Raw genomic sequence first — 24712 nt, forward strand, 5'->3', positions numbered from 1 at the left:
GTCCCACTAACAAAATTGTTAACGGCGGGATAACGGCAAGGTTACCATATAGAACATAAAAGTATTTTGGAGTTACAATGTAGATATCTAAAAAATGGAGGGCACATTGTAGAAAACGGAAAGTTAAAAGGTTATAAAGTAGAAAAACCCAAAAAAATATATGGGGTATGCGTCACAATCTTATATACTCCATCCGTTACGAATTACTCGTAACATTTACTATAAATGGCCGTTACAAATTACTCGCAACAATTTTTTTTCCCTATAATACGTTTTTTAATGTGATTTTACAAAATTACCCTTACTTTTTTTATTTAAACATCTTAACTAATATTTCCACCAAAATAATTCTCATTCCATCCAAATTCATCATCATCTTCATCCACCACCACCTACCACTGATCTCCACTCTCTATTCATCATTCAAGAAATTTCTCTCTTTGTTCATCTCACCTCAATTCGATCACAACCTTCCATGGAGACAGCCACCGTCGCCGGCAGTCAAGGCCGATGTCCCCTTGCTTCTAGCTGCCTCCGTTTTTTCTCTCTTCCATTTCTATTTTTGTTTCGTCCTTGGGTTTTATGGTCAAATTTAACCATGAAAAATCTAGATTTAGAGTTTTGATAGTTAAATTTGATCAATTAAAGCCTTAATTATATTGATGATTGTGAAATGTGTATATTCTCAGGGACGGGATTCTCGGGTCGTCAGTTCATGGATTGTTAGTTCGTGGGTTGTGGGGTTCTGGGTTCGCGTTTTGAGTTGTGGGTTTTGGATTCTGGGTTCGTGAGTTCTAGATTTATGGGTTTGGGGTTGTGGGTGGTGGTGGGTGGTGTTCGATGATTCGTGCTGGTGGGTGGTGTTGTCGGGTTGTTTCGCTCTGCTAGGTGGTGATGTTGAGTGGTTTTGTGGTGCTAGGTGGTGGTGTTGGGTGGTTTCGTGGTGCTAAGTGGTGGTGATAGGTGGTGGTGGTTTGTGATTTCAGCTGCTGGGTTGTAAATTAAAACTTTGATTTTTTTTTTTTTTTAAGATTAACACTTAAGTGTATGACCTTATTTTATATTAATCATACTTTCAATATTTTGCCTAGGAGTCCGCAAACTCCCTCTTTGTTGCGAGTAATTCGTAACAGAGGGAATAGCATAAATATAAAAAGTTAGGAATGCATCTAGCTAAGTACTCCCTCTGTCCCAAATTATTCGTAACGTTTTAACTTTTTATACTATTTACACATCTCACTTTGACTATTTTTTTAAGCTATTATATGAAAGTCAATGTAATCATGCAATATGTTGTTGGGTCTATTTTAATTATAGTTTCTTAATATAAACTTTTAATAGCTTAAATAAGTATATAATAAAATATACTCCCTTCGTCCCATAGGCCTTGTTTGGTAGTAAGCTTATTGGGGGTATATTAGCTAATTTGACTAACTTTAGCTGATTGACTAGTCAAACAAGCTAATATAAGTGTTTGGTAGAAAGCTTATAGAAAGAGCTTATTCCACTAAATAAGCTCTTTTTGAAAAAGCTCATTTTAGGAGCTTTTTCAATTAGCTTATTCATTAATTATTGTGAAATGACATTTATAGCCTCATTTAATTTAAAATCCTATCTAAACTACCTACCCCACAATTAGCTTATTGGTCATTTTACATACTCAATCACCTTTAAGCTATCAGCTATTTACCAAACACTTTTATATAACCAGTTAATACAATAAGTTAGTCAAATCAGTTAATAAAATCAGCTAGTCAAAATCAGCTAACTCAATCAGCTTCAGCTTTCAGCTTTCTCCCAAACAGGGCCATAATATAGTACTGTTTTTCTATTTTTGAGATCCAAAATGTTGTTCCTGTTTCTATTTTTGGATAGTATGTAAAAACCATTATACCCTCACTTTTTTTACTTGATTCATTGTACTTCCTAATTTACCGCTGAATTTTGCACATGTCATGTACTTTTTTCCACTTTCGCTAACTTTTTTCTATGACTGTACTTTTCACTTTTATTAATGTAATACATCCACCTTTTTTTAATTTTTAATACCGTGAAAAAACACAAACAAAAACTATATTACGGGATGGGGGGAGTATTAACAATCAAACATGTGCATCGGCAAGTGTGTTAAGTCAAAATGTTGCAGGTAAACTGGGACAAAGTGACTAGTCTACAAATATTATGAAAATGGAAGATTTACGCATCTAGTAGTTGAGTTAGGGTACACCATCTCTTCTTTCACCAACCAAACGTCTTAAATCCTAAGTGTGAGGTCTTATAATTATTTTTATTTTTGGGTGGGGAGGTTGTCAATAAATTAATTACTACATTAGGATATTTAGTATTTAGAAACTAGGATTAGCTACTCGACATGATTCTATAGAAACATAAACAAAGAGCTTTACATATTGTCAATTGATATAGCAGTATGCCAGTAAATATTAACAGAATTTTCAGTTTCACTTTATTTTTACAGACATTTATCAAGTTCATGACAAATGAAATACTTTTTACTATGACTTTTCTCAGTAGAGCTAAATGATGATCCCCAACCACCCCCCCCCCCCAACAACAACCACCACCACCACCACAAAAAAACACGAAATTACATACACGCCCATGAGTGCTGAATAGTGTTCAAAGCGAACAAAGGCTCTACATCGACGAGTGATGATGCATACGAGGTCCTTTCCAACCACATAAATATTTCCCATACACACTTGGTTTTTGTTGCTTCTTTTTTGTTCCACCGTTCATCAAGGGTGTTGTGGGTGCAGATCTGACAACATGAGCCCCGCTCCCACGATGAGCAAGGAACTGGTTGTGCAATGTACTGTATTCAATGTCACTGCGCTTGTCAAGCCATGCAACAATGTCACTGAAAACAAGCTCTACATTGTCATCAGGCTCTCCGGATGTTAAAGCATGCCACATTCCTGGATATAGTTTGAAGGTCTTGTCGACGCTGCTGGCTTGCTCATACAATGCTCTGCTTACTTCAGGGTCAGTCACTGTGTCTGCTTCCCCATGTAGTACAAAGAATGGCACGGTTACCTGTAACCATAAATCATGCCGCGTTAGTAGTTTTATTTTAAAATTCTCTTCAGATTAGGGGTAACTTATAAATATCACATTAATCCTTATAATAACGTATGAATAGCAAGTCTTCTTATGACTGACAAAGAATGAGAACATAATTTGCAAGTTCTAGAAATGGTCGAGAGTAGATAATATTAACCTCATGTAAGCTGTCCTCAAGGCCGATACTCGTTCTCAGCATTTCCAGAGCTGTTTTCAGCCTGGGTTTCTCTTGATATACGAGCTTGTTGCTCCTTATCTGCAGAACAGGCAACAGAGGATATCTCAAAAGGAGGAAAAAAATGGTGAAAACGCGTGTATTGAACACATACACTTCCAATGGTTTGAGAATCAGAGAATGAATTAGAATATAACCTCTTCCCGCTTGATAGGGTCTTTAAATGCCGAATCAATAACATCTTTTGAGGGAACTATCTTCCATTTAGGTATAATCTCCTCCACTTGTGTCAAAATATTAATAACGACGGGGTGAGGCTTCACCTTTTCTGATATCTGGCAGTTTCACCAGAGTATTAGAAACATTGCAATTTAGATTACCAATGCAATTTACAGGAAAGGCCTTTTCCCTTCTCATGGCTATTGGTGAACACTGTTTCATACTTTCATAGTTTCATATATCAAACCATCAAATATTCTTTAACTGTTTAACAACCACAGTAAGCACAACTGATCCACGAGAAACAGTTATATCAAGATCGTTTAAGGCGGCAAGTGAAAACAGGCAGTATATATCATCATTAATGTGTAATTATGAATCATCCATGGCAATCTAGCATTACCTTACACATGGGTGCGACAAGAACTGCACCATGCCAAAAGGTAAGGTCTTTTTTGTGAAGTAACAACGCAACAGCTCCTCCCATCGACTCTCCATATAAAAATCTCCGTTTGCCTTTATACTCATCCTGCTCTGTGAAAATGTGAAATTAAAGACATTATGTGAAATTTGAGCATGGATCAACTTAAGGAATTGGTCAACCTACCAGAAACTGACTTGAAAAAGTCATAACAGTCATTCACAATATTGTCAAACTTCTTAATATAACAGCGGGCACCCTTGGACCTTCCATGCCCCTCGTAGTCCATACCAATCACTGCATAGCCAGCACATGCTAGCTTGATTCCACATCCTGTCACCATAATACAAAACTATAGTCACAACCATTCTACACTTTTCAAAATCGCAACAGGAAAAATTTTATTCTGTTAAAATGTCAATAACATCACATAGTTGCATATTGTGTTTATTAACAGCATCATTTCTCAAAGGTCATTAGTCCATGTCATATCATATTTAGTAGGAATGGTACATAACGACATCAACATAGTTTTCGTCTATTTAAATAAAACTAATCGGTCGTATTCCCACTCTTTTCTTCCCTCATTTCGAAATACTTATGTTCTCTAACATATTTTTCTTCCTGCCAATCCAAAAAATCAAAATAGTAGGCTAAAAAGCCATAAGAAGGACAATCAAGTGTTCCAAAGTCAAAAAACCTTAGTGGGGCCCTGATGAAAGGTTGGTCTAATGAATCAAGAATTGGTTGTTCAACCAACTTAAACCAAAGAGCAATATGCAAGGATATTAGAATTTACTAATTATGTCAGCAACGATGAAAAGCTAAAAAGAGAAAAGCCACTGTGATTCACCCGATAGTACACTGAATCAAAAAGGTAAATCACTATTACTATAATATTCAATTCTATATAACTACTACTAGTACTGTTATACATGTCTGAGGAAGATACTCTCTAGTTTGGCAAGGATAAGCGGCTAATTCTACCATCTTTTCTCCTCTTGAAGGCTTTTATCAAGTAAATAGTTTCCTTCATAATCACCATGACCAAGTAACCCATGCACAAAAGCATAGCATATTTCAATTCTTGCAACATCCTTTTTACCCCTTGTGCACCAAAAGTTTGGATAGCACAACATACAAGTCCTTTTATGCTTGAGTTATTTTATTTTTCACACAAAATTGGACAAAATATCCCACTGTTACATATAGGAAAATTAGATCTCAAATTATCAAAAAGAAAAACAATTATTGAGAAATGAAAAAGATAAGATGGCAATACATATATGTAGATGCAAACGTGCAAAAAAAGGACTTGTCAAAAAAAGATAAGGCTTAGATCTTTTTCCAATTTGCTTCTAGACTAAGATGGTTAGAAGGGAAAAAGAATATAAATCTACATGATTCAAAGATAATCTAGAAAGGGTTAACACATTAAATTTGTCAATTAATTACCACACCAAATTCTAAGCTAGCATAAAATGTGAATCATGACACAAAGCTCAACTACTAAAGACAAGTTTTGTAAGGTGTAAATCTGGTGGTTGGGGAATGTTATATCAGGAAAATAAGTCAGATTACATTTAAAAAAACGTCCTAAAAAAGATACTGACCACAAATAGGTGAAAAATGCAGTACCCAATTCAGTATGTGGTTTATATACAGCTTCAAATATAATGTACATGTATTGCATGTTTCTTTTTTTTAAATGGGGTGGGGTAGATTAGATAAGAATCAGGACAAAATAATTAATAAGATGGAGGTGACAGAGGAGGTTGGACATTAACCTTCTTTTGACAAGAAAATAGTATGTTAAACATTGCAATAGGCAGTAGGATTAGCAAGACCAAATACTATGCATTGATATCGAAACATTTCAATATTGTTTAGCAATTTTTGTATGTATGGAAAATCAGATTAAAAATAAGTGATTCTCGCTGAAGGACATAGATTTTAGCTCAATTTTCAATTATAATGGGTGACCATTGCATACTTTTGAAACCATACCTAATGTTACCTTGTTTCCAAGCAAGACCACATTTTGCTATTTTATTCAACACACAGTAAAGACAAAACAGTGTTCGTGTATTCCCCATTCTACTTTTATATTTCCATTTCGTATTCCTTTTAATGAGTGTTTTCATAACATAAACATAAAAGTTTAATAATATGAATTATAAATCAAATATGTAAAAATCTAAGATCTATATGGGAATATAACTAAATGTGAATGAGGAGATCTATAAGTACACCAATATCCATCGAGTATCAATATTGAATAAAAGACTAGAAAAAGTTTTTAGGATTCAACGTTTCAACGTTTCAACTTCATGAATTAAGAAGTTCATCAAATATTAGATTGATGTCTCAGTTTGACCAAACTGATGTAAACACATTTGATGTACTTCCAAGTTCAATTCTACCTTTTCCATGTAAGAGCCTTTACAGCACACACACACAAACCCATGTACAAAGTATTCTGCTTACCCTTTTTTTTATAAGAAAACAAATCATGATACATTTTATACAATCTAAATAATCAGAGCAGACATTAAGCCCTTATCAAAGGTTAGTTTCCTTCTCCATTTTAGAAAAAAAAAAAAAAAATCTAAATATGTGTGTGCGTGTGTATGATTAATTCTGTGTAAAAGTAGTTTTAGATACTTAAACAAGAGCAGGATAATCATTTCATACATGTTGATTCACCTCCTTCCCTAAAGACTCCGTTTTTTATAATCACAGTAAGGCACAAAACTAGAACAAGATTCGAAACCCGAGTTATCAGTATAGGCCTTTAAAAGCATAATCAACTAAAATATTACCATCTCATTATCCCCCACCCCACCCCCCCTTCTCCCTCATAGTTAGTAAAAAGAGAACTCCAGAAGTTTGGAGATTAAGAGGCAGATTTATCCAACCAAGAATCAACGAAGCTAGTAGACATCCACACGACGAGGACCATAAATCCATCAAAAAGTTTAAAAAAGGAAAGGAAAGCACTAGATCTTACAAAATCAATAAAGTGTACCAACCTTACAAAAAAATACTTAGTCATGTTGTAGATAACAACCCACTTTTACTTTTTCAATTGCTAAAATACACATCTTATATGAAATTCAGTGTATAATAGCATTATCTTTGAATTAAATAAACCAACAAAGGAAAGAACAAAGAAGTTGTCTAATATTATAAAAATGGTTGTTGAAGAAATAGCTAACCATGATGAGGTCAAAACTGGCAAGCCAACCCAGTGACAGAATACAAAGAACAAGAACAATTGTGCTAACTACATCTTAATGTTGCACTTACAAATTAGGAAGCCAACCAAGCAAATATATGATTTTTAAAAATATAAAATAAATAAAAAAGGAAAATTAAAGCAAAAATTGAGCTTTAATTGCACTGAAAAGTAGAGACAAGTATAGTGAGAAAGCATTAAATTACCTCTCATGAAACTGCTGCATTCCATGCCATATCCTGCAAACCAGCATCCCAATTATGACATTTAGAGAACTGACACTCATCAATATTCAATATGACATTCAGAACACTACTGTAATACCGATCAACACGTGATTTTGTCATGAACTCCGAAACACCCGATTACCCGAAGTACATTACAAATCCAAGGTGAAATTTAAATTTGGAGAAAGAATAGTGTAGTAGTACCATGGCAGATGAAAACAAGAGCCTTAGGAGGAGAGAGAGGCAACCATCTACAAGTAAAAAGCTGGACATCTCTTGAATTCCTAATGTACTCCTGCAAAACACCATTATTATAATCAAAACCCACTTCATAAAACACAAAATCAACCAAAACCCACTAGTTAAATTTCGCTCAAAAATCCTAAAACAGGAAAAATTCAATATTTTTTTTTAAAGAAGAATATTCACCTCTTGGTACTCAAATTCCATATCTTGAAAGATCCAATAAATAAAAAAAAAGTCAAAATTTCATGCAATCAATAAAAAACCATGCACAAATTAACAAATTTAAGGGTGTGAAAATGAGAAAATGAAGAGAATAATAGCGTTTGGAGATGAAATGTGAAGCGGAAAGGGTGGGAGATGTGAAGTTGTAAAGAGGGATAGAAATTTGGAAGGAATATAGAGAATGTAGTGATTATTGAAAGAAACAACCAAAAATAGTGATTATAGAAAGGGTGAGGTGACTTTGCGCGCTTGTCATCCCCGCCCATAACTTATTATACTCTTCCCTTGCTACGAAGATTTCCTAGTCTTTGTACCTTTCATACACGGGGGTTTGGTCCCGTGTCGTGCACGGGCTAAAATTTTCGATATTTCTTTCGATTTTAAATGTTTTTTTTTTTTAATGATTGTCCTATAAAATTAAAATAGATGTAGAGTTTGGGAAAGGAGGTTGTGTAAAATTAAAGTTTTTTTTTTTTTTTTTTTTGGTTATATTGGATCAAAATATGAAATATTAGTCATTGGACAAGTATTAGTTAATTATTACGGTCTTCAAAAAAAAAAATTAATTATTACAATTGAAGATTTTTTTTAGCTTAATGTGATATTATAAGATTTATAACAATTAAATGAGTGTTCTATTCACTTGATTTTTAATTCAGTGAACTTACTGGATCATATGCAAACTTAGGGTCTGTTCTCATACGTCGAAATTCAGTTTAGTTCAGTTCAGCTCAGTTTATTTCAGTTCGGCTTCTAATTTCCTTCTCTTATAAAATATTCAGTTCAATTCAGCTGAATTCAGTCAATGAGAACAGACCCTTAGTTGAACTTATATCAACTTGATCTTATTAAAATTTATTTTTAATCTAAATTGAACTTTGGTATCATGTACTAACTTTTAATAGAACTTATCTAAACTCATTTGAAATTACTTTTCTTGAACTTATATATATTAACTTAATTGTTAACCCTTATATGGACTAACCTATTAAAACATGGATATAAGGGGTTTTTTGATGTTGTTGTTGTTGTTGTGGTGGTGGTGGTGTTCCACCCAATTCACCCTTAGGGCTAATTCGGATTCGAGGATCAGTTCTTGGTGTTCAGGTTTCAGTCCCCTCTCAATTATTGTTGCGAGGGATCGAACACGAGTCCTCCCTACCAAGTGTAGTCTCAATCACCACTACATCAACAATCAATTGGTTAAAATGGATATAAGACTCTCTCCAATAGTGAGACTTGAGTGAGTTTTTTTTAGGAGAGAGAGTATTTTTTGCAAATAATACCAATAAGTTGGTATCTAAACTTAGAAACTCCAAAAGAAAATTGCTAAATTTAGATACTCAACTTTGAGTCTCATTTGACAAAAAGTGTGGGTCCTTATTAATATTATAATATGTTTTATAATTTATTTAAGTTTTTTTTATTTTTTTTCTAAAAAAAACTTATAATATAATATGGTGGGCCATAAATTGAAAGTAATATTAATATTCTTTAGAAAGTCTCACTATTAGGAAATTATACTTCACATGAGTTGTTAAATTGAGAAGTGGGTTGGGAATCACCATTGAAGGTAAAAAAACAACTCATTTTGTTTTTCAATACTCAAAGTTGAGTCTCACCTTTGGATATGGTCTAAGGTGAACAAATTAAACATGACCTAAGTTAAGAGATATAAAGACAAACCATAAACATATAATGAAGAATTGTAAAACAAAAATTGCATAAATGAAAAATGTGCAATCTTAAGGGTAACTCCAGTAGTAAAAAATTATTGCAATTTGAAATTATCTTGCTACGTAGTAGTACTTGCTTCATTATTGGAGCATGTAGTTTTATATATTGAGCAATAATCTAAAGCAACTACCTTACTTGAATCCATAAAATAAAGAAGAAAAATTATAATTATAATTGGTGTGTTGAATAACTATTAAAGTCATTTAATTAAGCTTCATGTGTAGTAGCTACATATGATTATTTGCAAATTCGAAAGGACCAGTGCAGGTCAATTACAAGTCTGGTCATAAATTGATCGACTTGTAACATGTTAAAATAACAAATCAGATTGCAGGTCAAGGATAGGTAGGTCGATATTGAGTGAACAAATAAACAATTAATGAAAAAAGAGAAAGGATATAGGTGGACAAAAGTGAGCATATATTAATGGGGGACTATTTTGTGTGACCGGTTACACCGTGTGGTCGGGGTTATTCGAGTTACTCGGTCAGGGTTAACCCAAACCAAGTAACCCCTCAAGTATAAGTCGAGTAACCCCGGCCACACGGGGTGGTTAGCCACATATAAAAATTTGTGTATATTAATACGTGAATACAACTCTCATTTATTAATATTATTATAATTATTGTTTTATAAACTTTTTGGTCTGTGATTTTGGCCTCATATTGATCCTACCCTATAAACAATGTCTATTAAGAACCTCTTTAATAAAATCTCTTGTAAGGCTATGTTCACTTCATCTTATGCTTGTTGAACTGAAATTATTTTTACATACTAAATTGATTTTTTTTTTTTTTTTGGTTGAACTTAAATTATTTAAACTAACTAAAATTAATTTTATTTAAGTTAAATTATTTTAATAAACTGAAATTATTTTTACTGATTCTCTATTATTCTCCTTCCGTCCCAGAATAATGACACTGCACGTTAGACTTTTTTTCACCTTTCATATATTAGCATTGATTATAGTTCTTTACTAACATAATAAAAACATATTTTATCATATTAAGGCCCTGTTCTTCTGAGCTTCTGAGCAGAGCAAATTAAATTTCAGCGGAGTAGAGCAGAGCAGATTTCAAGATAGCCGAGCAGAGCAGAGCATAGCCGAGTATAGCAGATTTCAACATTATTATTAATACTATTATTAATGTTATTCCTATTATTATTATTATTATTATTAATTATTATTATTTATTATTATTATTATCATTAATAATTATTAAAATTATTATTATTATTAATTATTAGTATTATTATTAATTATTAAAATTATTATTATTATTAATTATTAAAATTATTATTAATTATTATTATTATTATTATTATTATTAATATTATTATTATTATTATTAATTATTAAAATTATTATTAATAATAATAATTATAATTATTATTATTAATTATTAAAGGTATTATTATTAGTATTATTAATTATTAAAATTATTATTATTATTATTATAAATTATTATTAAAATTATTATTATTATTAATTATTAAAATTATTATTATTAAAATTATTAATTATTTTATTAATTATTAATATTATTATTATTAGTATTATTATTATTATTATTATTATTATTATTTATTATTAAAATTATTTTTAATATTAATAATTTTTATAATTATTCAAAATAATAAATTATTATCATCAATACAATATTAATTATTATTATTCAATATTAATTATTATTGTTGTTATTATTAATTATTATTTAAAAATTAAGCAGAGCAGAGTAGAGGCGAGCAGATTTGATTTGAGCAGAGCAGAGCAGAGCAGCTCTAAAGAACGGGGCCTAAATATGTTGTTAAATAAGTATAAATTAATATAAAGTTTCATAATAAACTTTTGTTTTAATAATTTTCATTATTAATCTATGTAAACATAAGGTCAAACTAGTGCACTGACATGCGTGCAAAGTTTGACTGTGTCAATTATGGAGTATGTTTTTTTTTCTTTAAAAATACTAATTTGTACTGAATGGAAATTAATTTTAGTGAACTGAAATTATCTTAACGGATTTTATGTTTATAAGGTAAATTGAAATTCACCTTTTTTTTGCTAAATTGAAATTATTTTTCCTGATTCTCTATTATATTTCTTCTTTACAATTACTAATTTTGCTAAACTGGACTTATTTTTACTAACTAAAATTATTTTAACTAAAATGAACTTATTTTATCGAAATGAAATTATTTTTATTCAACTGGAAATATTTTTACATATTATTATTTTTTTTTTTAAAGTGAACATGGCTTAATTATAATATACGATGAAATTAAACAAGTGAATAACAGTAAAAGTAAAAATTATATCAATTATTTTGGAATGGATTATGGATATATATCTACAATAAATTGGATATGTGATAGTGATGGTCGGATATATCATGTCATGAAATTACTGTCAAACTTACTAGGGCCATCTCCCAAAAAAAATAAGGCCTTACAATTGGCAAAAATAACATCTATAGTCCAGTACCCATTTGTCTTGTTTTAAAGTGTGCTACTCAAAGGATGTGCTCACCAAAAAAAAAAAAAAAAAAAAAAAAAAAAAAAAAAAAAATTGGGTGGATCCTACCAAAAATCTGTATTAGAGGTTATCAATAATGACTTGATCCAGCTTGAAAAAAACATGGGTTTGGGACTTTGGGCAACCCTAAATATGAAGTTTTAGTTCATAATCCATGTCCGGCCCGAAAGTTCACTTTGGCTCCATGATCATAATCATAAGTTCCTAACACTATTTTGCAGGTTTGGGTACAAAATTTTGTACTGCCTGACTGATCTTTAGTCGACTGTTGTTTACTACCCCAATCATGTAGAACTATATGCATGTACTTTACTACAAATAATATTTTTTTTCTGTTTACTTCTAATTGCAACATTTTTTTTGACAATTATAATATTTTAACTTTTACATCTTCATTCATACACCATGATGTAGGGTCTGTTCACATTTACTTAATTTCAGTTCTGTTCAGTTCAGCTCTAATCAGTTCAGTTCAGCTCCAATCAGTTCAGTTCAGTTCAACTCTTAATTTTCCTCTCTCATAAAATATTCATTTCAGCTCAATTCAAATCAATTCAATTCAGTTCAGCTCCAATCAGTTCAGTTCAGTTCAGTAAATGTGAACAGGCCCGTAATCATCTTTGATGATTTATACTTAATTAAAAATATAATCAGGTAATGCTTTGAACTTTGATTTGCAACCTTTAATTAATTGATTCCCTTTTGGGAGTTTTCTTCAAAAAAATAATATAAAATAAAAAATTATCATGTAAGACCTTGTTAGATTTGACTCACTATATACTTTCAAAATATCAAAAGTTTTATTATTTTTTTATTTTTTATAATTCACTTATTAAGTAATTAATAATACGGAGTAGTTAAATTTATGCATTGATAAACATGAAAATAAAAATATAACGACAAGCACAAACTTTTATATGTGGCTGGCCACATGGTGTGACCAGCCACAATACATAAGGCCCAAACACGCGTAGCCCATACATGTAACGGACTCCATTAACGAGCCATTAACGGCGTAAGGCGCTTCATCAATTTTTTTAAAAAAACTTCCAGTCTTTTCTATTCACTTCTTTCTCCTTCATTTCTTCTCTGCTCTTCACATTTAATTTTCTTTCTCTCTCCTTGTTCTCAGTTTCTTTCATTGTTAATTTCCTTGATTCTCTCTCCTCTAAATTGTTCTTTTAGTTGATAATGATTAAAATCAAGATAATCTTCCCCAAGGGAAAGAAAGGATCGACATATATGCTGAACTCTCCTACTTCTGATATAAATCAAACCCTAATTTTAGTAATTTTTTCGAATTTCCTGTCATCTATGCTCTGCAATTTGAACAAGTTTCGTGAGATTGTTTTGGATGGTGTGAAAGAATTCGTGAGTAGAAATCAAGCAATTTATGAAGAATTACTAGAGAATGAAAAGAAACAAAAGGCAGATGAAATGGAGGCTGCTAAGAAGATGTTGGAGGAGCTTGCTAATGTAGAAGATACAACAATAGTTACTTTGTTCATTATGTAGGGATTACTTTTAAAAATTACAGTGTACTTGTTTTAGGGGTTACTCGTTGGTTTTATAGGGTTACTTTTTAGTGTTATAGGGGTTAATTGTTGGTTTTAGAAGGGTTACTTGTAAAGTTTTAGGGGGTTACTTGTTACTCGTAGTTTATTAGGAGTTACTTGTTAATTTTACAGAATTTGCTTGTTAAGTTAGAGGGGTTACTTGTTAATTTTTGTTAGGTTTCAGGTATTACTTATTAGTTTTATAGGGGTTACTTGTTAGTTTTACAAGGGTTACTTGTTAGGTTTATAGGGGTTACTTGTTAGGTTTATAGGGGTTACTTGTTTATTTTAGGGGTTACTTGTTACTTGGTAGTTTTATAGGGGTTACTTGTTAATTTTTGTTAGGGTTACTTGTTTATTTTAGGGGTTACTTGTTAATTTTTGTTAGGGTTACTTGTTAGTTTAACAGGGGTTACTTGTTAATTTTATAGGGGTTACTTGTTTATTTTAGGGGTTACTTGTTAATTTTTGTTAGGGTTACTTGTTTACTTTAGGGGTTACTTGTTAATTTTATAGGAGTTATTTGTTAATTTTATAGGAGTTATTTGTTATTTTTTGTTAGGGTTACTTGTTTACTTTAGGGGTTACTTGTTAGTTTAACAGGGGTTACTTGTTAATTTTACAGGGGTTAATTATTAGTTTTACAGGGGTTACTCATTATTTTTAGGGGTTACTTGTTAGTTTAAAAGGATAGTTATTATTTTTATAGCGGTTACTTGTTAGTTTTACAGGATTACTTGTAAATTTTAGGGTTGCTAGTTTTTTGGGGTTACTTGTAAATTTTAATGATGAAATACATATTAAACAGTATAAATATAAATTTTGATAAAATTACCTTGCAATTTGTTGATTTCCATTTCTAGTTTTATTGCTTTTGGGACGTGTGTCATTGCTTTTATATGTGAGAGTGAGTGCGTGTATGTGTCAGAGTGCTGCTCCGTTAAATTCTGTTAAAGTCATTTAGTTCACCGCGTCCACTCCGTTATTTTGGCTGACATGGCAGCAGGCCACATGGTGTGGCCTGCTGCACCAAAAAGGCGCCGAACTACAAAAGTAATTAAAAAAAAAATAGATTTCTCTTGCTAACTATAGGATATATATTCTCTCTGTTAAAGTTCAAAGTAAACGGCAAAATCAAACTATTACAAACTACACCAAAACACTTAAATGAACTAAACTAGCTCTTACAAATCAACATAACCAATAACAAAAACTTAAAAACTTCTTGTTTGAAGGATCTCGGTTGCTTGAAAGTTGAAACCAAATTCACTTGTAGTTCAAAGCAAGTGTAGTGGATTTTTTTTTTTTTTTTGGACATGTAAAGTGTATAAGTGTATTGAAGGGGTTCATATATTTTTTTCTCTTAAAAAAATAAATAAATAAAGAATTGATGTATATAGTTATAGAAACATGATTAGTTAATTCTTGTAGTTATTGCTCTTATTAGCATTTTTTCTTGTTGACTTGGTGATTAGTGGGCTTTTCCACTTCTAATAAGTAGAGCTATTCCAACTAAAGTTTGCAACCGTTCAAAAAAAAAAAAAAAAAAAAAAAACACTAAAGTTTGCAAAGATACCATTCTTAACAAAACGTCATTAAATCAAACAGTGAAGAATAAAGCACGAGACTAAAACTAGTTATTTCCAATAAAAATTAGAGTCAATATCAAGAACCTATGTCAATACACACTAGGAGTGGTTAGCAAGATACATCTGCTATTGGTTCAAGGATAATTCCTAGCAAATTTAGCTAATCCATCAGCTGCTGAGTTTGAATTTCTTCCTTCGACGTTAATCTTGGGTCTTGACTTCTTGTAAATGACCTATAAATTCCAGTTCCCCTGCAAAAGTTACACTTGTATCAAATGTCAGAAACAGCTCGAAAATCATCTGAAGCACCGATGAACATGCAATTGCTGCTCATCTATCCAAGTGCTTCACTAATTGCTAATTTGAGTAATTGGTAAAATGCAGAATGCTAGTTTCTTAAGTGTTGCTCTACCAGCAACTTCAATGACCTTAATCGAGAAATAGACATTTAATCAACAGCATATTTAATCTCTGATAGTTCGAGTTTTAAAATTCTTAGAAAGTTTTGTTTTAGCAAAATGCTAATCTACCACAGCTCTTACACATTGAACTTGCTAATCTTATACTAACTACAGTATTAATGATATGTGCTAATGCTTGCTAATCAGGACGCTATTTACTTAGTTTCTTGTAAGAGGAACAACAACCTGTGAATTACAATTGGCCACACAGGCTGGGCTATTTCTCATTTTACATGTCTTCCTTCACGACCTTTCAACAAAGCATCAAGTTTGAGAAAGTCCTGCAAATTATCGGGTAAGGAATTTATGACGTTCCTAAATATTATTGGATATGTGTTTTGGGACATGCAAAAGCAAATAGTGCAAACGTGAAGCAGCAAAGTGTATGTATTAGAGGATAGAGGCAGTCAAGCTGCAGGTTACGAGATCAGCCAAAAAAAATGTATACGATGAAAGTAGAATTTGACATGTTTGTTAAGTTTGAAAGCTACTTACTACCCTAAACTAGAAATTAGTTTAATATAACTATTGTCGTACCAACTACCAAGTATTATCTATAATTGCAAATTTCCATGCAACAAATAAATCTACACCTACATCATCTATGTTATCAGTCTATGAAAATTAATAGTCTAAACATATTTGATACTACGGAGTATTATTTACCTTTAACGACTGAGCAGATCAATAGAGGGTGATGGATGGAAGAATGAAGGGAACGTGACTTGTACGAGTCAATGTCAATCTCATCGTGAATGCTGGAAGTTTACCTTTTTACTAATGAGCCACCTTTGAACTAGTAGTTTAACTTCAGACAATAGCTTTTTTTGCTGTTACTTATTTTCTTTTTATAATTTACCGGGTTAATTGGAAACCAGGATCCGCCATTGCTCTTAACTCTTATCTAATTTAATTTAACTAAAGAAAATGCAGTGACCTTGATTCATTTTAAGGTTAACAGAACAACTGGTCAATGCAAAGATCTTCAATTGAAAAAAAATGATAATCACTAGCTTGAATAATAAATGTTCAACAAGATAACAATCAATTAGGTAAGTAGAAAATACAGGGTAGAAAGGAAAATACACTTTAAAGTTTAAATTCAACCTTACCCATCTAAGTTCCTTGGTAAAATAATTTCAAAAATCACAGTGTCCTGGAATAATCAGCTGCTGCACCTAAAATGGAAAGAAGAGCAGCCACTCCAGCAACCTCCTTCTTGCTACGAGTCCCGACAGCAATAGCAGCTCCAACTATAGCACCTGCAGCAGCAGCATTTAACTGCAGGTGAAGACCCAGTCAATCATATGGGATGACATGCAAGCCACCAGGCTTAAATATTTTTTCCTAATAGAATCCGATCTTTTCATACATCAAATTTTGTTCCAAGGCAGAAGAATTGAAAGAGACATATTTCCACAGCAAATCACTACACAGTTTATATTTATGGGGAAGATTTATAAAGTTGTAAGTTGCAAGGCTGGAACAGGAATCCAACCTCCCAGAGATTTATACTATCCAAGTGTTCAGCATTCTCAAGTTTAAAATCACTTAAGTTTTGTGTGTGTGTGTGTGTGTGTTTTTTCCTTTCTTTTTTCTCTTACATTATAACTTTTATAAGGTTATGATTCTTTATATAATATGAAAACATCAACCTTAACTTTTCATGATTTTCCCTTCTTCCGTCTAAAACATGACCAATACAACATACAAGTATTCTTTTTTGAAAAGATTTATTGCAGCAGATTCTATAAGAAAACATTTTAAAAGGTTAACCAATTATAAAATTACAGATATTATTCTTAAAGTCAATTAGCTTTATTACTCCATTCTGATGAATGAATGAATTGAATTTTAATAATCCAATATTCCAATGGAATTCGGAAACCAAAAATAAGAAGATAGAATTTGAACTAACACTTACAAAGAAAAATTAATGGGATTTGATGATACATAAACTACTTGTCTACTTACCACATCTTCACGCCCTCGATAACTTTGGATTCCACAGCGAGTCAAGGAAAAAACTCCGGCAAACATTCCTAGTCCAATGGGAAATAGAGTAGTATAAAACTAATTAAAATTACAAGCAAGCTTTGAAAAGGATCATATGACACAAAAAAAAACAAGGCCGAGTCTTCAAATCAATGACACATAAAGCAGCAGCATGGCTAAGTTATTATTATATTCCTGAACTTAGCATAGCTTTCAAGAAGCAAGACATTGTTGCCTAAGAAGTCACCAAAGGAAAGTTCTTAATAACTATGCAATTACTACATTAAGTTTGTTGTTGCAGCACAATGGCTGTGATGGGTGTATAAGAAATCTCCCCCTATTTCGCGCCCCTGAGCTCTCCTTTTTTTTTTTTTTTTAATCAAAAAAAAAAAAAAAAAAAGAAAAAATATCTGCTAATCTTTTTAACAAATAAATCTCAACAATTAGTTTCTCACGATTTAAATATTTAATTGCAGCTTTTTGCCTAATTGGAAAAAGGAATGAGTGACACGTCTACTGATTTGCTATCAGGAGGATAGCACAGCTCAACAAGTCAATCAAATAACATTAATCACAAAAAACCCCATTACACATACAAACATTGTGAAGGAATGGGTCTGAAGACATTTTAGAGATCTTAGAAAACTTATTCATCACAAGGAAGATTATATTATCTAACAAATGAATCAGATAACATTAATTAGAAAAACACAGACTTCCCAGATTTGTAGAACACTAACACAGAAACTTATACTTCATCTCAAAATGTTGGCCCCCTCAGAACTTATAGCTCAGTGTAGTGTGAGTCACAAAGGTCCAGCTCATATGCTTTTCATGAAAACAAATTTTAGTCAGTAAACCAAGCCAGTCAAAACCAATTAGCAAAGACAGTGGTGAACATAGATTCTCATTGTCCCCCACGAGTCCACAACATCATCAGAGGTATCACCACTCCACAACACTCCAACCGAATGTCTGAACTCTCAATGATGAGGATATCTGTTCCTTTATTATTATTGCAACAGTGAAATTTTCACCACATCCCAACGCACAACTCTTACCACTATTATCTTCACTTATAACAAGTAAAATCATAAAAGGTATTTTGAAGGTGTATCTCAAGACAAATCTAACAAGAACAATATCTCAATTTTCGCGATAGTAAAAGAAGGGGGCAAATATAGACCTCTACCCCATGAAACCTATGAGAATTATCTCTATACTAAGCAAACAGACCCATGATAGCATCGCAAAATTGCCAATTAATCATATATCTTTTGTAAACAGGCAAAAAAAATTGTTCTTCAATCTTTTTACCCATATCTTATATTCTTACGAGACAAGAATGCATCTAAAGGTAAACTATCATGTTTGCATCTAGATTGCTTGGACTTTTTATTTCACCTCAAATAGTTATGTCAAATACTCAATACTCCAACATGGTTACGGGCAGTTGACATCTAATTATACACCACTTATAAGGAAATTTTTCATAAAATAGTTGGGTCTAATACAACCACGCATACCCATGCCCAACGTAGGTACCCAAGCCAGCTATAGGTTTGCGCTGTAGTGGAAGCAATAATCAAACAACCTTTATATAAACTAACATAAAATGTGAAATAATAATCAACCAAAAAGAAACTAACAGCCCAAGGGATTGACTTCTCAAAGAGCTCTTTTTGACTCATGAAACGATTACAAGCTTTATAACCCTACACATCAAATACAAGTATCCTTCTATGTAACATCCTTAATTCTAGCAATAACATCGTGGAATTCTTAAGAAGTTAAGGATCCTATCTCACTACATCCACCATCTATTCCATTTCGCCATTCTTTATCTCAATCTCTAAACTCAACCAAAATACAAAGACCAACCCACAAACAAGAACAATTTTAAACATTTAGCATCAAAATGCAATTTGTAAATGGAAAATAGTAAAAGTAAACAGACTTAGTTTGGATAGAATTAGTACCACATTGAAAGCTAGTTACGCCAATCGATTTTGCCTGCATTTATAAACACAATATGTTAAGATATAATCATAAAATAAACAGACCAAAAATAAAATAATACCCATTTCTTCATTCTTTCTGAACTTTGAACAAAATCAAATTTCTTACCACAAACGAAGCACGAGAAAAGCCAGCAAGACCTAAATTATCAAAATTCAATCACAACAATAAAAACACAAACCAGAGAAATAAACCATCCTACTACAATTAAACAAATTAATTCAACAAATTAATAAAAGGGTATACCTTTTTATCACAAATTAAAACAACCCATGATCAATTTGTCAAATTATTGGATAAATTACCTAATTTGTTAGCATCATATGATCCAGAACACAAACCCCAGAGTGCTCCTGCCTGCAAAAATTGAATAAAGAAGAAATTGAAAAGTAATAAATAAAAATAAAAAAAAAAGTTCAAAATTATGGTTAAAGAGAAAAATAAGTTGAATTGCTTACTGTTCCAATACGAACAATAGATTCAACGGCAATAGAAGAGCAAGGTGTATCTTTCTCAATGTTGGTGTCCATAACTCATTTCGTTATGCAATTTATCACAGAATGACATTTAAATATTCTCGAATTTTCATTTTTGTAAAGGTACTACCCGTACTAGTGCAAGTAATATTTTTTTTTTTTTTTTTAAAAAAAAAGGTAAAAGTTTTGCCTAAGAGCATTCACACCAATGAGGTAAAAAATGTACATGAGAAAAAATAAGTGTGAAAAAAAAATACAAATAACCTACACTAATGAGAAGAAAATAATCTCCTCATGGGGAGAATGAAATCTGCGCAAATGTTGAGGAGAAATAAGGGTGAACAATAATGCGGTGGGCCCCACATCCAAACTGATGTTCAAATTTATTTATTTTTTTGCTAACCCCGCACCAAAACGTTGAGTTTTGGAAACTGATATTCATCACATTCCCCAAAACACGTCGTTTTGGTGGAACGGAGCAAAAAAAAAATAGATTCAGCTGCTAACAGGCCGCGTCACGCGGCCCAATGGCACGCTGACACGCGTCCTGTCAGCCTTTCTCAACCAATCAGAAAATGTCTGATTTAAACCAACGGTAAGATTTTTGTAACCATTATAAATCATATTTCCGTTTTAAAAAAAAATTACACCAACGTTCATAGTTTTTTTTTCTCTATAAATAGACATCCATTTTCATATAATTTCACATACTTCAAAAATCACAAAAAAAATTACCATATTCACTTATCTATCACTTTGTAATACATATTTAAAATCTTAACAAAAATTATTATTAAAAGTATCATTATTATTAGTACTATTATTATTATTATTATTATTATTATTACTACTACTACTACTACTACTAATTGTTGTTTAGTATTTAATTTTATATCTGATCAAATATTGCTAACATTGTTTTTTTTAAAATTTAATCATCTCATGGACCCCAACAACCCCAACTACTCTCAATTTTCAGCTCATTTAGTTGATTTAGGGGATGATTTCCTTACCAATCCTCAATTTTAACTTTTCCTACAAAGATTAGGAAACATCTCTTTGCAAAATACTTCACAACAAACACCTCCTCAAATTCCTGTTGAAAACACTAACTATGAACCGCAATCACCTACTACGTATAAGGGAGTAACTCTCAATACGAGGAGGAGCTTGAAGAAAATGTTCCAGAAACACCTCAATAACCTCAACCTCCTCCAAGAATGTCGGCCAATCAACCCCAACAACTCGCTAGAGCAAGTCGTATTTGGTCGGTTGCAGAGGATGAAGCTCTTATTGGTTTGTACATGAAATTTAGTCAAGATGCAATTTTCAGGTACAAATCAAAAAGCAATTGTGCTTTGGCGCAAAGTGTCTGCGGCGTATGATAAAGCGCAAGCTGAGAATCCCCACATTCTACCGCCCAGACTTGTGAGGAGTTTAGAAAGCCATTGGAGAAGGATGACAACATATTTGCTACAATGGAGCACTTGTTATGATGAAGCGGGTAGAGCTACAGGGAGTGGTTACAATGAAGTTGACCGAATTAGCAACGCATCCAAGTTATTCTATATTTCGGCCAAGCCTCCCCATAATTTCACTTGTCACCATGGGTGGGAAATGATTAAAAATGAACCCAAAATTTAGGACTAAACTAAGATGGGGATTGTCAAAAGAGGAAAGACAAGCAGTGGCAGTGGGAAGAGATCTAGAACTGAAGTTGAAGGTGATGGTCCTTCTACCGGTTTGTCGTCTGGAGGTCTACCTCGACCCGATGGTGTTAAAAAAGCAAAAGCCAAGCGTAATAAGGGGAAACAGGTGGCTTCTTAAAGTGCAGTTTTAAGCATTGGTGAGCAAATGAAGGCAAATAATGAAAACAGAGAAAGAGAGGCTATTCTACGTCAAAAGAAGTTGGATCTGGACGAGAAAAGGGAGATGAGAAAACAAAAGCAGGCTGAATTACAGGAAAGGAAGATGAATTTTGATATGCTACAAGCTCTACTGGGAAAAACTACACTGCTAGGGCTGAGTAGAGTGCGGTCTAGACCGCACCAAACCGCAAACCAAACTGCAATATTGCAGTTTGGTGCGGTTTACGATTTGGAAAGTACGGTGCGGTTTTCAAATTTGACCAAACCGCGGTTTTGCGATTTGGTGCGGTTTCAAAAAAAAATTTAAACCAAACCGCACCGCAACCGCATTTGCGGTTTAGACCGTAAACCGTAAAATCAATAAATATACTAAAATTTAAAAATAAACTCAAAAAATAAAAAAATAAAAGATCCTAAGATTTGTTAGGGTTACTGTCCTTACTGATTTTATTTTGCAATACCTAGTAGCCGACATATTAGCTAGTTTATCAATACTAGTTTATCAATTAGTAACTACTGTGTAAAGGGGAATGAACCAATTAGCTAGTTTATCAATACTAGTTCATTGAATGTGATCCTCCATCCCTCTCCACCTCTTCAACTCCCTTGAAAAAGTTATCTTTGTCATTTTATGCTATATAAGCTAAGTCCATGTATTGTTTCCTCCAAATCTCAAAGTTTTCAACCCTATTATAAACATTTGATTCATCAAAACCATATTTCAAAAAAAAAAAAAAAAAAAAAAAAAAAAAAAAAAAAAAAGAGATTCAATAAAACCATGTCCACAGCTAAGCAGCAACATCATGCAACATCCAATAGAATTAGCAACTTGCCACCAAACGTAACACAACAAATCCTTGAATGTTTACCTCTGCAACAAGCAGCAAGGACGAGCGTGCTATCGAAGTATTGGAGGAACAAATGGGCTTCGACTTCTAAGCTGATACTTGATCAGTCATTCGTTCAATGCATCTGTGACAAAAAAACTAAACCTTCTCACAAATTATTAGCATACAATAAAGTTGTTACTGATATTCTCTTAAGTCATGTTGGATCGATAGGTAAAATTGTGGAAAAACCGCAAACCGCACCGCACCAAACCGTATATTGCGGTGCGGTTTGGTGCGGTTTGTATATAATTGCGGTTTGGTGCGGTTTGAAAAAATCACAAACCACAATTTTGCGGTTTGGTGCGGTTTGAGATCCAAACCGCACCGTGCACAGCCCTATACACCGCTAACTCCTATTGAAGAGACGTGGAAGGTGTCAGTTGAGACGATTAATACAAGAGGGGGGTGAATTGTATTGAGTTCCTAATGACTACTTTTTGCGGATTAATAAACAATGCATATAGGAACTTGCTAGAACACACAAATTTTACGAGGAAACCTTCCAGGGCCCAACTGGAAGTAAAACCTCGACCTTGCCTTAGGGATTTCAAATACACAAACTTCACTATAATAGGGCAAACACCAAGTTACAACCTATTAGACACGGACCTTTATTTTCACAAGATCCTCACCGGACTTGCTACTTGATAGGACCCTATCCTACCCAACCTAAGTACCACACTTAGATTCACTCGTACCACCAAAGTACTACACGTGCTGCCAAAGTACAAACTGCTTGCACCACCTAAGTACAAAACTCTCAGCCTCACCTAGAAGCTTACAAAACTGTATGTAAAGCAAACAATAAAGTCACCCAAATAACCCAACCCAATAAAAGTGTACGACACCTAGTATGATAGGTAAGCAATGCACAAAATCCGAAACTAATATGACAAGTTAGAAGCTTGGTAAACTTACTCAATTATAGCACTGTGATTTCTCCACGCATAAACTCACAAAAACCTAAAACCATTTTGCTCTCTACTATTTATACAAGTATCACTCGTATAGAAAGTAGGTTTTCTAAAAGATAAATAAGTTAACTTAAGTTATCTTTAAACACGGTTTTATGTAAATCAAGTGGAATAAAATCTTTTCCGGAAAATAAGATTAAAAAGATATTTGTTAAAAAAGATTTATCTTTTTAACAAACTGATTTAAAGAAAATAATCTTTTTAGAAAATCTTTTCTTAAAATATATCTTTTATAATCTTCCATATTATTTTATTTACCAAGCCAACTTGTCACGCTTCTAATAAATTTCGTGCAATAACCTTCTTATCATATTAACAATAATCTAGAAGATAAAAACCTTAACTAAATATAATTGCTGCGCCGCGCTTTTAGTCAGGTAGATTACTTGGGCTTCAAGCTTATTAAGTTCCACCAAAGAACTTAAGCTTGCTGTCTTCAAGTTCCTGTTAGGGAACTCAGTTCTTGTTAGAGAACTCTTCTTCTGATTTGTTTAACTTCTTCAATAAAGATCTTTTCATGTCTTCATAGTTCCAGCTACTTCTTCCATCACCACGATCAAATTCATCTAAACTAATCAAACACTTGAAAACCTTTATTAGTTGAGTTTGCTTTAGTTTGAGTTCCTCATCATCAAAACCTTTATGCTTAAACAGAAGGATGAATTAATTGAATTAGTCTATGGTAAAAGGACAATGTAACTTTTGTATGAATTTATGTCTACTTATTGGTGTGCTTATGTTGTAGTTTAAGTTCGAATTTTAATTTATGTTAAAGTTTATTTTAG

At 32.4% G+C, this 24712-nt stretch overlaps 2 protein-coding genes across 4 annotated transcripts; both read right to left on the reverse strand.

The window, feature by feature from the left end:
- Positions 1-2388: 2388 nt before the first annotated feature.
- LOC110727902 (caffeoylshikimate esterase-like) lies at positions 2389-8300 on the reverse strand. Of its 2 annotated transcripts, XM_021907492.1 has the most exons (8): positions 7791-8300; positions 7566-7656; positions 7341-7373; positions 4083-4229; positions 3879-4009; positions 3454-3591; positions 3239-3337; positions 2389-3054 (listed from the first exon to the last, which is right to left on the reverse strand). In XM_021907492.1, the coding sequence occupies exons 1-8, from the start codon at positions 7809-7811 to the stop codon at positions 2656-2658; spliced, it is 1059 nt and encodes a 352-aa protein (XP_021763184.1). In that variant the 5' UTR covers positions 7812-8300; the 3' UTR covers positions 2389-2655. The 2 variants fall into 2 exon arrangements, with proteins under 2 accessions (XP_021763184.1, XP_021763185.1); XM_021907493.1 differs by lacking the exons at positions 7341-7373; positions 7566-7656; positions 7791-8300 and adding an exon at positions 4884-5152.
- Positions 8301-15250: 6950 nt separating this feature from the next.
- LOC110727903 (outer envelope pore protein 16-4, chloroplastic-like) lies at positions 15251-20595 on the reverse strand. 2 transcript variants are annotated; one of them, XR_002512599.1, is made up of 8 exons: positions 20178-20595; positions 20025-20076; positions 19828-19859; positions 19680-19713; positions 17680-17747; positions 16818-16986; positions 15892-15986; positions 15251-15495 (listed from the first exon to the last, which is right to left on the reverse strand). XR_002512599.1 is itself a non-coding variant. In XM_021907494.1 (7 exons), exons 1-6 carry the CDS (start codon positions 20247-20249, stop codon positions 16852-16854), a joined length of 393 nt encoding a protein of 130 aa, XP_021763186.1. In that variant the 5' UTR covers positions 20250-20592; the 3' UTR covers positions 15251-15495; positions 16818-16851. The 2 variants fall into 2 exon arrangements, 1 of the variants encoding a protein (XP_021763186.1); XM_021907494.1 differs by lacking the exon at positions 15892-15986 and having other exon boundaries at positions 20178-20592.
- Between the last annotated feature and the right edge of the window lie 4117 nt (positions 20596-24712).

Source organism: Chenopodium quinoa, unplaced genomic scaffold, assembly GCF_001683475.1.
Source record: "Chenopodium quinoa cultivar QQ74 unplaced genomic scaffold, ASM168347v1, whole genome shotgun sequence".
Taxonomy (NCBI): domain Eukaryota; kingdom Viridiplantae; phylum Streptophyta; class Magnoliopsida; order Caryophyllales; family Amaranthaceae; genus Chenopodium; species Chenopodium quinoa.